At 39.1% G+C, this 16,969-nt stretch overlaps 1 protein-coding gene across 1 annotated transcript in view; it reads left to right on the top strand.

Annotated features, from left to right (window-relative positions):
• Nucleotides 1-16,969, top strand: part of CFAP54 (cilia and flagella associated protein 54) — a 373,684-nt gene that overhangs the window by 155,449 nt on the left and 201,266 nt on the right. Inside the window, exons 37-39 of the mRNA XM_033220975.1 lie at nucleotides 5,991-6,214; nucleotides 6,318-6,453; nucleotides 11,897-11,999. Of these exons, the coding sequence (XP_033076866.1) occupies nucleotides 5,991-6,214; nucleotides 6,318-6,453; nucleotides 11,897-11,999 (463 nt within the window). The remainder of the gene's footprint in view (nucleotides 1-5,990; nucleotides 6,215-6,317; nucleotides 6,454-11,896; nucleotides 12,000-16,969) is intronic.

Genomic DNA, 16,969 nt, shown 5'->3' with positions numbered 1-16,969 from the left:
AAGAAGAAACAGAAAATATGAATTGCCCTAAATATACTAACAGACTTGACTTCATAATCAGAAACCTTCACATAAAGAAAATTCCAGACCCACAATATTTCTCTGGAAAATTTGAGCAAACACATGTGGAAGAAATAATAAATTTTATACCAATGATTTTTATTTGTGAAAATTTATGGGGTATATGAGAAAATTTGTTACATGTCTACAATGTGTTGTGATCAAGCCAGGGTATTCAGGGTGTCCATCACCCAAGTACAGTACATTTTTGTAAAGTACAGTCATCCTCATCTATCAAACATTGCATTTATTCCTTTTATCTTACTGCTCCTTTAACTCACTTGTCTTCATCCTCTCCTCTCACCTTTAGCCCCCACCCTTCCCAGTCTTTGTTATCTACCTTTTCAGTGTTAACTTCCATATGCTTACATTTTTTTAGCTGCCACATATAAGTGAGAGCATGCAATGTTTGTCTTTTTGTGTCTGGCTTATTTCACTTAATTTTTTTTTTTATTTTTTAGAAATGAGAACAGCTTAACCCTAACAGATATCAACTAGAAAAATGTGAACTAATATCCCTCATGAACATAGATACAAAACTTTTAAATGAAATGTCAGCAAATCAATTGTAGCAGTATATAGAATATGCAAATGATGATATAATATATAAAATATATGCAAATGATGATCAAGTAGGGTTTATCCCAGAAATTAAGGCTAACATTTGAAAATCAATCAGGCCAGATGTGGTGGCTCATGCCTGTAATCCCAGCATTTTGGGAGGCCAAGGCAGGCAGATCACCTTTGGTCAGGAGTTCGAGATCAACCTGACCGACATTCTTTTTTTTTTTTTTTTTTTAAAAACTGTAGGCTTTATTGAGCAGAGAGTGAAAGTACAAATCTTCTGCAGCGTGGAAGGGGTCCTGAATGGGTAGCCAGAGTTAGATTATACGATTACCTTTTAAACTCTTTAAAGCGGGAAATACATGCAGCAGGAAGATGTTACCAGAATGAGAAACAAAGGCAGTAAATTATTTTGTGACATGTCTTAGATTTTGAGGAAAACCGGAATTGCAACTTAGGTTTTATCTACTTTATGACCTTGCAGCGGCATGGCAAAGGAGACAGGATCTTACAGGACTGTACAAAGTATGTTTGCAAGAAATTGAAATTGGGAGTATAGATAAGGTCCGCTGGTCACAGAAAAATGGGCAGTTAACATTCCTATTACTTTAGTTTCAGGGGAGGGGGAAGGGAGAGAGGGAGAGAGGACACAGGGAAACTTACAGCAAAATTTTTGCTGTTTATAGCTTTCTTGGGGAAGAAAACACATGCACACATCCTGGTGTTAGGAATATTTTAAGCATATATCTTCAATATTATTCATCCAGGACTGAAGTAAGTCGTGATGCAGGAAATGAGTGAGTTTCACAGCTTTCTGAGCCCCTCCTCGACCCAGGAAGCCCAGCTGGCACCTCCTCTCAGTCCCCCCTCTAAACAGGACTCCCAACTGCTGTTGGGAACTGGGCGGCACAGCCTGACCAACATTCTGAAACCTTGACTCTACTGAAAATACAAAATTAGCCGGGCATGGTAGTGCATGCCTGTATTCCCAGCTACTCAGGAGGCTGAGGTAGGAGAATCACTTGAACCTAGGAGGCAGAGGTTGCAATGAGCCAAGATCACGCCATTGCACTCCAGCCTGGGCAACAAGAGTGAACCTCCATCTCAAAAAAAATTAATCAATATAATTCACCATATTAACAGGTGATATGGTTTGGCTGTGTCCCCAACCAAATTTTATCTTGAATTCCCACGTGTTATGGGAGGGACCTGGTGGGAGGTAATTGAATCTTTCCCATGCTGTTCTCGTGATAGTGAATAAGTCTCGTGGGATCTGATGGTTCTATAAGGGGGAGTGTCCCTGCACAAGCTCTTTCTCTTTGCCTGCTGCCATCCATGTAAGATGTGACTTGCTCCTCCCTGCCTTCTGCCATGATTGTGAGGCCTCCCTAGCCATGTGTGAATATGTCTTTATCAGCAACGTGAAAATGGAGCAATACAACAGGATAAAGGAGAAAAAAAATATGGCCTTTGATGTAGATGCATCAAAAGCATTTGCAGAATTTAGTGTCCATTCATGTTAAAATCTCTCAGCAAACGAGGAATGGATAATTCTTTCAAACTGATAAAAGAGTATCTACAGATAACATAATGCTTAATGGTGAAATATTATGAACTTCTTTGTAAGAATGGGAACAAAGCAAGGACGTCGGCTCATAGCATTTTTATTCAACATCATGCCAGAAATCCTGGCCAGTGCGATTAGGCAAGATAAAGAAACAGAAGGCACACAGATTAGAAAGGAAGAAATACAACTGTTTTTGTTTGTGGATAACATAATTTTTTACATAGAGAATTCTAACTCTTCAGTGTTCTACAAAGCAATGATTAGAACTAAAAAAGTAGGATATAAGGTCAATATACAAAAATAAATTGTATTTCTATATACTAGCAGAAAATAATGAGAAAATGAAAACTTAAAAACAATTTCATTTAAAATATCATCCAAAATATCAATATCTAGAAATATGTATAATTTACACAATATTTCTACATTGAAAGCTATAAGACATTACAAAAAATTAAAGAAGACTTAAATAAATGAAGAGACATATATTAATATCAATAAATCTATTATTCCCAATTTGATTTGTCAATTCAGTGAAATCTCAGTGAAAATCCCAATAGGCATTCTTTGGTGTATAAATTGACAATTCATTTTAAAATTTATAAGCAAATGCAAAAAAATGTGAATGGCCAAAAAAAATTTTTCAAAGAACAAATTTGGAGGACTCACTATATATATATGATATCAAGGCATACTAAAGCTACAGTAATTAAGAGAGTATGATACTGTCCTAAAGAGAGAAATATATCAATGCAACAAATAGAGAATCTGAAAATAGACCCATACGTACAATTTTTTTCCACCAAAGAAGTCAAAGCAGTTCAGAGGTTTCAAAAAGAAATGTCAACTCTAGGACCTAGACTGTTGCCTTTAAAAACCATTTATCACTAAAGGAAATAGGACTTCTTTGGGAAAAAAAATGCTTGACTACCTTACCTCCTATATGAACTATATTTGAGGATGACCAAATAGTTGATGAAGGGGAATTTTTCTTTACAAAAGTATCCAAGTAATAAATGAAGAAAGGATGTTGGAATTAGAATTATTAGGTTTCTGTGATTCTTAATGAATGAATTGGAGGATCAAGAGCACCTTATGGAGTATACTTGCAAAAAACAGAAATCTAACTGGAATCAGATAGAATATTTACATTTATCCCACAATTTGTAGAAAATACAGTGGACAGAAGAACATTTTAAATGAAATTATGGTAATATCTTCAGTAAAATTCAGACTGTGGGAACTCTACAGGAAAACAATCAGATTTTTTTAACAAAAAATTTTAATAAAGGAGGAGATGAAATCTATAAATTAAAAAAGACGGCCGGGCACGGTGGCTCAAGCCTGTAATCCCAGCACTTTGGGAGGCCGAGACGGGCGGATCACAAGGTCAGGAGATCGAGACCATCCTGGCTAACATGGTGAAACCCCGTCTGTACTAAAAAAAATACAAAAAATTAGCCGGGCGAGATGGTGGGCGCCTGTAGTCCCAGCTACTCGGGAGGCTGAGGCGAGAGAATGGCGTAAGCCCGGGAGGCGGAGCTTGCAGTGAGCTGAGATCCGGCCACTGCACTCCAGCCTGGGCGACAGAGCGAGACTTCCGTCTCAAAAAAAAAAAAAAAAAAAAGACAAGAGATACAACCAATTGCAATGTTTGGACCTTATTTTAATCAAACTAACACATACAGTTAAAAAAATAAAGCTGTAAGGCAATAAGGAAAATAGAAACACTCTTCAGTGTAATTATTCAATAATGATTTAAAGGAACTTCTGCTAATGTCTTTTTTTAGGTAGGATTATAGTATTGGGGTTATGTTTTTGTAAAACTAATTTTTACTTTTTTAGAGATGCATACTAAAATATTAATAGATTAATTCATATAATTTTGGGGATATAATTCAAAATAATGGGGTAAGTGGGTGTGTCCTAAGAGTTGATAATTATTGCAGCTGGTGGTGGGCACATGGGTTTCATTATATTACTTTCCCTACTTCTGTAAGTGTTGGAAATTTTCTTTAATAAAAAGTTTTTAAAAAATCACACATGGCCCATACAAAATCTTCAAAATTTAAAAAGAGTCTGGCCTTGTCTGTGCCAGAATCCTCAATCTCCATATGCTATTTTGATCTCCAAATGTCAGTCTTGTTTATTTCTTCTCAGTGTTGTTTATTTCTCAATATTGCCAAATTTAGGAGGTCAATAGATAATTCTCTTCCCCCCCGCCCCCTTTTGGATTGCGATCAACTGAGAGATAGGTGCTGAAGAAGACAATTGAGATAAAATATCAGCTTTTTGTTTTGTTTTGTTTTGACTGTGTTTCACTCTTGTTGCCCAGGCTGGAATGCAATGGCTCAGTCTTGGCTCACCACAACCTCTGCCTCCCGGGTTCAGGCGATTCTCTTGCCTCAGCCTCCTGAGTAGCTGGGATTACAGGCATGCGCCACCACGCCCTGCTAATTTTGTATTTTTAGTAGAGACAGGGTTTCTCCATGTTGGTCAGGCTGGTCTTGAACTCCCGACCTCAGTTGATCTGCCCGCCTTGGCCTGCCAAAATGCTGGGATTACAGGCGTGAGCCACCATGCCTGGCCCTCAGCTTCGTTGTTGATAAACACTATATTAGATAATGTAATAACTACAGAGGACTTCCCTGTCCTTCATCCCAGAAATAAAGCATAGGCATGACTAACTGATAGCAGATCTGTGCTCCTAGAAGACTTAATGTAGAATCAGTGAATTACAAGTATTGAACTCATAGCATAAATAAAATGTCAACTACTTTCTAAAAGTATGTCCCATGTGCTGGGCGCGATGCTGAGGAAGCAAATTCATGTAAGTCACTGGTGCTATACCTGCCATTCATACCTACACAGCCTGACTTCAGGTATGCATACTGCATTTCACGGCCAGATGACTTACAAAGTCTCTTCTAACTTCCAAGACTACAGCTCTTGTTAGAGGGGATGTTTATCCTTTACTTTTGTTGATACTTCCCACCCGTGTATATAGGTTACTTTTAATGGTATTATTGGGATGGGAAGGCTGGACTTGAGTTACCCAACTGTTTTGGGCTATAATCTGGCCCTTATATGGATCTAAGAGGCTTTGTTTTACCTTATTAATCTCCAGAGGTCTACATAAGTGTGTCAGGAACTCATAGGACATGAACACGATTGTTACATAGTAACTCTTTAGTCAAAAAGAGGGTCTCCTTGATGCTTTCATCCTTCATAGGTGTGACATTTGCATCATTTGCATCTAGGAATGGACATATTATTGTATAAATTAATGAATGTAACCAATGTATATTAGGGTACTTTGTTATGTGTTTATACTAAAGTCTGTTTTTTCCTAAAAATCTTACCATAGTTGATTTCATATTCTTACTTAAATGGATAGTGACTGTATACCAAGAACTATAGACGGTAATCTGTGTTGTCCAATATGGTAAACGTTAGCCATATGTGGCTATTTAAATTTAAACTTGAATTAATTAAAATTAAATGAAATTAAAAATTCAGTTGCACTAATCACATTTCAAAAGCTTGGTAGCTGCAGGTGTCTAGTGGCTATAGGGAACGATAATGAACGGCACAAATATATAGCACATTTCCATCATCACAGCAAGCTTTGTTGGATAATACTGTATCAAATTATCAAGCTTTGCCTTGCATGAGAAAAATATTTTTTCTTTTCAGTTGAGTTCTTTTCCATGTTACATTTTTATCACATTCAGTTTTCAGAAAAAATATGGAGTAAAATCTGAAATTACACATTTTTTTTTCACTGTACTACTTGCAGCCTATTGAAGAGAAAGGAGAATTCAGTGTTCCAAGTTGTTATGGGAATATTAAAAATGATAACGGTGGTTCTAGTCTTACTTTTGAGCATCCTTTGGATGATGTAAATGTGGTTGATTTGAAATGGATCCACGACTTTGTATTAAAATCTCTGGAAGTTTTATATCAAGTGGAAAAATGGGAAACACTAGTATCGCTTGCCATTCAGTTCAATACAGTTTCACAGTAAGTACTGCTCTAAGGACAATGAAAAGTAACAGACTTCATTGAAAAAGAAAAGTCTTTTAACTAATGTTTTCTTTTTAATGTATTCTTTTCCCCTGTCTAGTGAGAGGTATACAGAACAAGTGACACCACTCCTGGTGTATGCACAGCGCCAGCTTCTGCTGAGAATACACAAGTTCAAGGGCCCAGATATTACCCAGCAACCTTGTGCAAGGTATGAGGCTGAATATGGAGAGAAGGTAAGTTGAAGTTAGTTCTATTATTCATGCTGTTGTGATTTCTAATTAGTCCACATACAAAGTACAAGGATTTAGAAATCAGATAAATCTTATTATTTCTGCTTTAGCGTTTCTACTTACTGGCATTTATCATTCAAATCAACAAACATTGTTGAGAGCCTGCAATCAAGGCAAACAGTAGTTCCCTTTCCACAATAAGTTCATATCAGGCCAAGACTAATTTAGCCATAAAGCACAATGGGGATGGAGTCTAGAGCCCATGATACTTTTTTAATGTTTTTGTTTTTGCTTTTTTTTTCAGACTGAGTCTTGCTCTGTCACCCAGGCTGGAGTGTAGTGGCATAATCTCAGCTCACTGCAACCTCCACCTCTTCCTTAGTGTGTTAATTCAGTCTGTGGCTCTAAGTACATCTCTATGATGACGACTTTTAAAATTACATCTCCACTGTAGATCTTTTTCCTAAATTTTGTGTTGATATATCTAACTGCCTGTATCAGCTGGGTTCAATCAGAGGAGCAAAACTTCTAAAGACAGGTCTATTTTATCTCTGGAGGGGAAGAAATAAATTCAGTGTCTCCCACTATGCCCTCACAACATGATTCTGACACCAGATGTGTGGGGATTTCTCCCCACCACTAAGCAGGAAATCAGTTCTGCAGTGGACACCTGCTTGGTGTCTTTCTTTTTTTGAAATTAAGTTTCACTCTTGTTGCCCAGGCTGGAGTGCAATGGGTACGGTCTTGGCTCACTGCAACCTCCGCCTCCCGGGTTTCTGGGTATCTTTCAATTCAGTTTCTACACAGTCTACCTGGAGATAGCATCAGTTCCCAGAGGCTGGGGGTTCTGCCCCGATTTCCAATGTTGATCTCAACACCTCCTGGGTTCAAGTGATTCTCCTGCCTCAACCTTCTGAGTAGCCTGCCATCATGCCTGGCTAATTTTTGTATTTTTAGTAGAGATGAGGTTTCACCATGTTGGCCAGGCTGGTCTTGAACTACTGACCTCAAGTGATCCTCCCACCTCAGCCTCCCAAAATGCTGGGATTACAGGCGTGAGCCCCTGTAATCTAGAGTCCACAATGCTTTCAGGGGCCCACTAAATGTATTAATTTCTTTTAAAATAAGAAGAAAAAAATAACTTTCAGGGCAAAGAAAGTGTTTGAATTTCTACTTTCATATTCTTGTATTTATATCAACACAATTATAAAATATCGTTTTTAATATTTTTCAATGGAGAAACAGACTCACGAAGGCAAAAGTACCCAGGGCCCTTGAAAGTCATGGTATATCTTGAATCTGGCAGAGAAAAGAGATAAAAACATTCTTCCATTGACTAATTTAACAAAGTACGTTGACTACCCAGTCAGACCCATTGCACATGGTTGTACTGTGTGTGACCTGCCCAAGGGCCCCTGGCCTGTGTGGGGCCTGAAATCCAACCCCTCCTTGCCACACCGGCCTATGTGCTTGAGGTGTTGCATACAGCCAGCAAGGGCTCCATTTTCTTCTTCTCACAAAGGTTCCTTGTGGCCCAGTGGTAGCCTTGCCTCCTGCATATTCTATGTGGTGAGAATACAGTTCTGAGTTCCTGCTTCATAAAGTTTAATTTCAGAGGGTTAGAAATAGGGCCAGAAAATCAGCATGTAAGCAGATGAGTAGAAAGACTTATAATCATTATAAGGTCTCTGAAGAAAATAAGTCAATGGACTAGAGATGAACTGGGTGAGAGGTGCTAACTTTAGTAAGGATGATCTAGAAGACCTCTTGGAGATGATGGCATTTGATGAGAGGGGCCAGCTGTACAATGATCTAGGGAAAGAGCATTGTAGCCCAAGAGAAGAAGAATGGCCCATGCTCTGGAGTAGGACAGAAAGAAGGCCTGTAGCAAACAAGGGGCATGGGAGAAAGAAGAGGCTGCTCCTTCCAAGGATTTTTTGTTGCTGCTTCCTCTTCTCCCCAGTGTCCCAATGTGAGTGTGCCCGAAGACTGTGTTCTTGGACTCCTTGTCTTCTCCATCCACATACTCTCCCATAGTGAGTTAATTCAGTCTGTGTGTCTAAGTACCATCTCTATGATGATGAATTTTGAAATTACATCTGCACTCTAAACCTTTCTCCTGAATTTTGTGTTGATATATCTAACTGCCTATATCAGCCAAAGTTCAACCAGAAGAGCAAAACTAGTAAGACAGGTCTATCTTATCTATGGAGGGGAAAAAATAAACTCAGTGTCTCCCACTATGTTCTTACAACATGATGCTGACACCAGATGTGTGGGGATTTCTTCCCACCACTAAGCAAGAAATCAGTTCTGCAGTGGACACCAGCTGGGTGTCTTTCAATTCAATTTCCATACAATCTACCTGGAGATAGCATCAGATCCCAGAGGTTGGGAGCTCTGTTCTGACTTCCAATGTCGATCTCAAGTCCCAGGTTGTGACCTGTGCTTCTGACTGACAGGCGACAAATTAGGATTCCCATAACCCACTCCTTGGGTTCGATTAATTTGCTAGAGTGACTCTCAGAACTCAGAGAAACACTTGCTTACATTCACCAGTTTATTATAAAGAAAATTACAAAAGATACAGATGAAGAGATGCATAGGCTGAGGCAGAGGGGAAGGGGCACAGAGCTTTCACAGATCCACCACCTTCCAGGAACCTCCACGTGTTCAGCTATTCAGAAGCTCCCTAAACCCAGTCCTTTGGTTTTTTTTAATGGAGTTTCATTATGAAAGCATAATTGATTAAATCATTGGCCATTGACGATCAACTTAACCCACCCTTCTCTTCTTTGCAGAGGTTGGGAAATAGGGCTGACAATTCTTATCCTGCCATGGTCTTTCTGGTGAGCAGCCCCTATCCTGAAGCTACGTAGGGGCTGCCAGCCATCAATCAACTTATTAGCATACAAAAATATACCACTTTGGAGATTCCAAGGATTTTAGGAGTTGTATGTCAAGAAACAGGGACAAGACCAAATATATATTTTACAGTATCACATCTGTCTAGCTAGCTAGCTGGCTATCCATCAAAGGATTTACTATAAGAATTTGGCTCATATGATTGTGGAGGCCATCTAAGCAAGCTTCAAATTCATAGGGCAGGCAATCAGGATCATGAGCAGGAAGGAACCCCAGATGGACAGAGGCTGTTACTCATAGGCAGTCAGTGAGGGAAGATCCAGCCAGGAGAGGACAGTTGTAGAAGCAGCTGCTACTGGTGTTTGAAGTCCTGGAGACTGTGGGCATGTCAGACTCATCTGCTTAGGTCAGGTCCACTGAGAGTAATCTCCCTTGTTTAAAGTCAATTTAATTAGTATCTTCAAAAATCCCTTCACAGTAGCACCTAGTTTGATTGAATAACTGGGGTGAAGTGTGTGTATGCCAGAAAGTGGATGCTTCCCTCTCTTTCCTCCTCATAGTTTATCCGAAACCAAGTTGATCCATGAAACTTGGCCAATCAACATCATTTCTTAGATGAGGAATACACTTCTTAAATTTAACACATCTCAAACAAGCCTGTTCTGCTAAGTCTTCTTCAAGGATAAGCCCCCTGTCCTGGCTGCCAGCCACCTTGGAGACATCCCTGCCTCCTCTCTTGTGCTCACACCGCCTTCCAACTGGTAACCAAAAGCTCTACCCTCAAAATACAATCCAAATTGGAGCACTGCTCACTACCTCCAACACTGACTCTTTAATATACTATGGAATGTACCTCACTATTTGTTTATTATCCAAGCCCTTGTTGTATTTGCTTGGGTTAATGCAGTGACTTCCTAATCACCCTGCAACCCCACTTTCAGCCTAGAATATATTCTTTTTGTTGTTGTCGTTTTGAGATGGAGTCTCAGTCTGTCCCCAGGCTGGAGTGTAGTGAGCGATCTCGCCTCGCTGCAACCTCTGCCTCCCAGGTTGAAGTGATTTTCATGCCTCTGCTTCCTGAGTACCAGGGATTACAGGTGGGAGCCACCACACCTGGCTGATTTTTGTGTTTTTAGTAGAGATGGGGTTTCACCATGTTGACCAGGTTAGTCTCGAACTCCTGACCTCAGGTGATCCACCTGCCTTGGCCTCCCAGAGTGCTGGGATTACAGGTGTGAACCACCACACCCAGCCTGTAATCTATTCTTAATGCAGCAGATACAATGACCTTTTAAACCCCAAGTCAGGTCCTGTCACACCTCTGTTTAAAACCCTGTGGTGGCTTCCCACCCTATTTAGAGTAAAGTGAACATCTTTATCATGATCTTAATATAATACATGCTATATGACATATCCCCCTGATCTCTCCAGTAACTCCTATTACTCCCCAGCAGGTTTTTTACCACACTGTTGCATAAGGTGTTCTTGCCTCAGGGTCTTTGCATTTGCTGTTGCCCCTGCTTGGAGTGCTGCTCCCCAAACATCCACATTGAATCCCTCACCTTTTCCCAATCTTTGCTAAATTTTACATTCTCTGTGAGGCCTTTCCGTACTACTCTATTTACAACTATGTACCTTTTTGCTCTATGTCTCTCTAGATCATTTGTAATTATTTAATATACTATATAATGTACCACACTATTTGTTTATTATCTCTCTTCTCCCACTAAGATGTTTCACAGTAGTAAGAGTTTTTGTTTATTTTGTTCTCTGCTACATCATCCCTTCTTCTTGTCCCAGTGTTTGGCACATAATAGGTGTTCAGTAAAGATCCATTTAATGAAGCCAGAGAAATAGAAAAGATTAGATCAAGTAGGGCCTTATGAGGTTGTGGGAAGGAATTTGTATTTTATTAGGCTGCATTTACGTCTCATTATAAAAGTACTACCCACAGAGGACAATAAAGAAGAAGCATCTATATCAGACTGGGGTTCCAGGAGGGCTGCATTTTGAGTGATAGGTTAGTTCAAGGGATGGGAGTGAAGAAATGGAGAGAAGAGGGTCTTGGGCCCTTTAAAATATTTTTTTCTCTTTAAAACTTTTCTGTTTTCTGATATTTTATTATCTTAGGACTCATATATCTGTTAGAAAATAAATTATCAAAATACTACAGAGGAAGTTAGTTCTGAAAAACTTCACCAGGGAAATTAAAATTGCATTAATTATAAGTAGGGTGGATAAATCTGCCATTGGGAAAGCAGATTATATTTTAACTTATATAATGGAAGATATATTTAGGCCAGTGAATTTATAGAATATTAGAAAATCATATTCTAATTGCTCTACTTAATTTGCCTAACGTTCTTCCAGCTGTGCTGTACAAAAGAAATACAAAAATTATGGAGCTGCTTTTTTTCATGAAAGTTCTCATGATTAGATGCTAATCTGCCAGCTTTTACTTGTAGCATTGTTATATATCTCTTTATTCTGATAAATAAAAAATGAGAGAAACATTTCAAGTAAGCCAAATTTTTAACTATAAATACCCGACTAATATTTGTTTTCATCTTTCTTTTTAAAGATAACCTGCCGAAATTTCGTTGGGAAGCAGCTTAAGATTAATTCTTCAACCATTGAAGAAACAAGCAACTGCACAGATTTACTAAAAATGCTTATCTCTTCAGGTCAGAACCAGTCTTAGCTTGAAGGTTTATTTTCTCTAAATCAAGATTTGCCATTGTGTTCTGCATGTCAAACCTTCCATAATTAGTATGTTTGTAAAAATTTCTTTTGCAGGTTTAGTTGACTGAAAATAATGCATTTGATTTTTGCCATCTTATGTTGCTATAAATGTTACTTAAGGGGGATTAAAACACATTTTGTTTATTTTTATTTTAAACTTTTAAGTTCAGGGGTCCATGTGCAGGTGAAAGTTTACATAGGTAAACTTGTGTCATGGGGGCTTTCTGTACAGATTATTTCATCACCCAGCTGTTAAGCCTAGGACCCATTAGTGGTTTTTCCTGATCTTCTCCATCTTCTTCACCCTCTGATAGGCCTTCTATGTGTCCATGTGTTCTTATTATTTAGCTCCTACTTATAAGTGAGAACATGTGGTATTTGGTTTTCTGTTCCTGCATTCATTTCCTAAGGATAATGGCCTCCAGCTCCATCCATGTTCCTGCAAAGGACATCATCTCATTCTTTTTTATGGCTACATAGTATTCCACGGTGTATATGTCCCACATTTTCTTTATCCAGCCTATCATTGATGGGCATTTAGGTTCATTCCACTTCTTTGCTAATTGCTCTATATAACTTGTCTAATGTTCTTCCAGCTGTGCTCTACAAAGAACATATGTGTGCATGTGTCTTTATAATAGAACAATTTATATTCCTTTGTATATATATATATATACCGTAATGGGATTGCTAGGTCAAATGGTATTTCTGTCTTTAGGTCTTTGAGGAATTGCATCACTGTTTTCCATAATGGTTGAACTAATTTACACTCCCACTAACAGTTTATAAGTGTTCCTTTTTCTCCATAACCTTGCCAGCATCTTTTTTATTTTTTTTTAATTTTTAATTTTTTTTTACTGTTTACTAGCAGACATTCTGACTGGTGTGAGATGGTATCTCATTGCTGTTTTGATTTGCATTTCTCCAATGATCAGTGATACTGAGCTTTTTTTCATATGATTGTTGGCCACATGTGTGTTCTTTTTTGAGAAGTGTCTGTTCATGTTTTTTGTCCACTTTTTAATGGGGTTTTTTTTCTTGTAAATTCGCTTAAGTTCCTTATAGATTCTGGATATTAGACCTTTGTTGGATGCATAGTTTGAAAAAATTGTCTCCCATCATAGGGAGATATATCTGTTTACAATGTTGGTAGTTTATTTTGCTGTGCAAAAGCTGTTTAGTTTAATTAGATCCCGTTTGTCAATTTTTGCTTTTGTTGCAATTGCTTTTGACATCTTCATTGTGGAATTTTTGCCTGTGCCTATGTCCTGAATGGTATTGCCTAGGTTGTCTTCCAGGGTTTCTATAGTTTTGGGTTTTACAATTAAGTCTTTATTCCATCTTGAGTTAGTTTATGTATATAGTGTAAGGAAGGGGTTCAGTTTCAATCTTCTATGTATAGCTAGCCAGTTATCCCAGCACCATTTATTGAATAGGGAATTTTTCCCTATTGCTTGTTTTGTCAAGTTTGTTGAAGATTAGATAGTTGTAGATGTGCAGTCTTATTTATCAGCTCTCTATTCTGTTCCACTGGTCTACATGTCTGTTTTTGTACCAGCACCATGCTGTTTTGGTTACTGTAGCCCTGTAGCATAGTTTGAAGTTGTGTAGTGTGTTGCCTCCAGCTTTGTTCTTTTTGCTTAGGATTGCCTTGGCTATTCGGGCTCTTTTTTGGTTCCACGTGAATTCTAAAGTAGGTTTTTCTTGTTCTGTGAAGAATCTCAATGGTAGTTTAATAGGAATAGTAGTGAATCTATAAATCACTTTGGGCAATATGACTGTTTTAATGATATTGATTCTTCCTATCCATGAACATGGAATGTTTTCCCATTTGTTTGTGTCGTCTCTGATTTCTTTGAGCAGTGGTTTGTAGTTCTTATAGAGATCTTTCACTTCCATAGTTAGCTGTATTCCTAAATATTTTATTCCTTTTTTAAAATGCATTTTTAAAACGTTCAATCTGTATGTTAGATAAGACAAAAAAAATGAAAAGGGAAATTGATGGAAAAAAGAAAGATGGAAAAAGGTTGTTTTACACATTTTTTTTCCTCCTTTTTATCTTACTTATGAATGCTTTTGCTATTTGGCCTTTTGCTATTTTGTTTATTCTGTTTTGACTCCCATAATAACTTCCATTTCCATAATGAATATAGATTATTCTATTGGTTTTACTATGGTTAAGTTGTAGATCTTTTAACTAAAGCACAGGAGAAGATTTGGGAATGTCATGACTTCTTTACATTTAACTGATATGTCCTGGATTAGTCAGTTCTCATGCTGCTCGTAAAGACATGCCTGAGACTGGATAATTTATAAACAAAAAAGTTTAATGAACTCACAGTTCCAGGTGACTGGGGAGGCCACACAATCACAGGAGAAGGCAAAGGAGGAACAAAGGCACATCTTACATGGCGGCAAGCTGGAGAGCATGTTCAGGGGAACTGCCTTTTATAAACGCATCAGATCTTGTGAGACTTATTCACTATCATTAGAATAGCATGGGAAAACCCACCCCATGATTCAATTACCTCCCACTGGGTCCCTCCCACGACATGTGGGGATTATGGAAGCTACAATTCAAGATGAGATTTGGGTGGGGACACAGCCAAACCATATCATTCTGCCCCGACCCCTCCCAAATCTCATATCCTCACATTTCAAAACCAATCATGCCTTCCCAACAGTCCCCCAAAGTCTTAACTCATTTCAGCATTAACTCAAAAGTCCACAGCCCAAAGCCTCGTCTGAGACAAGACAAGTCCCTTCAGCCTTTGAGCCTGTAAAATCAAAAGCAAGTTAGTTACTTCCTAGATACAGTGGGGTACAGCCATTGCATAAATACACCCATTCCAAATGGGAGAAATTGGCCAAAACAAGTAAATCCAAAATCCAATAAGGCAGTCATTAAACCTTAAAGTTCCAAAATGATTACCCTTGACTCCATGTCTTACATCCAGGTCATGCTGATGCAAGAGGTGGGCTCCTACAGCCTTGTGGGTTTGCAGAGTATGGCCCCCCTCCCAACTGCTTTCACAGGCTGGCATTGAGTGTCTATGGCTTTTCTGGGTGCACAGTGCAAGCTGTCACTGGATCTATCATTTTGAGGTCTGGAGGACGGTGGCCCTCTTCTCATAGCTCCACCAGGCAGTGCCCCAGTGGAGACTCTGTGTGGGGGCTCCAACCCCACATTTCCCTTCTGACTGCCCGACAGAGGGTCTCCATGAGGGCCCCACCCCTGCAGCAAACTTCTGCCTGGACATCCAGGTGTTTCCATATATCCTCTGAAATCTAGGTGGAGGTCCCAAATCTCAGTTCTTGACTTCTGTGCACCTGAAGACTCAACACCATGTGGAAACTTCTAAAGCTTGGGGCTTGCACCTTCTGAAACCATGGCCTGAGCTGTACCTTAACCCCTTTTAGCTATGGCTGGAGCAGCTGGGATGCAGGGCACCAAGTCCCTAGGCTACATACAGCACTGGGGCCCTTGACCTGGCTCAGGAAATCATTTTTCACTCATAGGCCTTTGGGTCTGTGATGGTAGGGGCTGCTGCAAAGGTTTCTGATATGATGCGGAGACATTTTCCCCATTGTCTTGGTGATTAACATTTGGCTCCTTGTTTCTTATGCAAATTTCTGCAGCCTTCTTGAATTTCTTTTCAGAAAATGGGTTTTTCTTTTGTACTGCATTGTGAGGCTATACATTTTCCCAACTTTTATGTTCTGTCACTTCTTGAACATTTTGCTCCTTAGAAATTTCTTCTGCCAGGTACCCTAAATCATCTCTCAAGTTCAAAGTTCCACAGATCTCTAGGGCAGGGGCAAAATGCTGCCAGTCTCTTTGCATAGCAAGGTTGACCTTTACTCCAGTTTCCAACAAGTTCTTCATCTCCATCTGAGACCACCTCAGCCTGGACTTTGTTGTCCATATCACTATCAGCATTTTGGTCAAAGCTATTCAACAAGTCTCTAGGAAGTTCCAAACTTTCCCACATTTTCCTATCTTCTTCTGAGCTCTCCAGCTGTTCCAACCTCTGCCTGTTACCCAGTTTCATAGTTGATTTCACATTTTCAGGTATCTTTATAGCAGCACCCCACTACCTGGTACCAATTTACTGTAGGCCGTTCCATGGTGCTAATAAAGACATACCCGAGACTGGGTAATTTATAAAGAAAAAGAGATTTAGCGGACTCACAGTTCCACATGGCTGGGGAGGCCTCACAATCGTGGTGGAAGGAGAAGGAGGAGCAAAGGCACATCTTATGTGGTGGCAGGCAAGAGAGCGTGTGCCAGGGAACTCCCATTTATAAAACCATCAGATCTCATGAGACGTATTCACTATCATGAGAACAACAGGGGAAAAACCCACCCCCATGATTCAGTTACCTTCTACTGGGTTCCTCCCATGACACATGGGGATTATGGGAGCTACAATTCAAGATGAGATTTGGGTGGGGACATACCAAACTATATTAAGCCCTTTTGGAATGTTTTTGGCCATGCAGCTTGTAGGAATGATTCTATAGAATGAGGTGAAAATGGAAACAATACCTTCTCTAAATTGCACTTTTCATGTGTCTCTGTTTCTGGTATCAAAAAGCCATGTAAATCTTCCCTTTGAAGTGTTAGGATTCTTTCACTTATTCATCTATTCCTTTTATGTGTGTATATGTGTATAAATGTAAGCATTCATTCATTTATTTTTGGAGTCAGTCAGCTAGTCATTCAACAAACATTTACTGAGTATCTGCTATGTGTGAAGTGCTGTACTAGGTACTGAGAATATAAAGATGAATAAGACTAAAGATTTGTTGCCCAGGAGTTTATGATCCATTAAAAGAGATGAATAAAAAACCCAGAGATTATAGTATACAGTGATAAGATATGTGATGTTATTACTACTGCTGCTGCCAT

Source organism: Trachypithecus francoisi, unplaced genomic scaffold, assembly GCF_009764315.1.
Source record: "Trachypithecus francoisi isolate TF-2019V2 unplaced genomic scaffold, Tfra_2.0 Lachesis_group11, whole genome shotgun sequence".
In the NCBI taxonomy this organism is placed as follows: domain Eukaryota; kingdom Metazoa; phylum Chordata; class Mammalia; order Primates; family Cercopithecidae; genus Trachypithecus; species Trachypithecus francoisi.
Note: the sequence above shows the minus strand (reverse complement) of the source record. Positions and strands in the feature narration are given on the sequence as shown.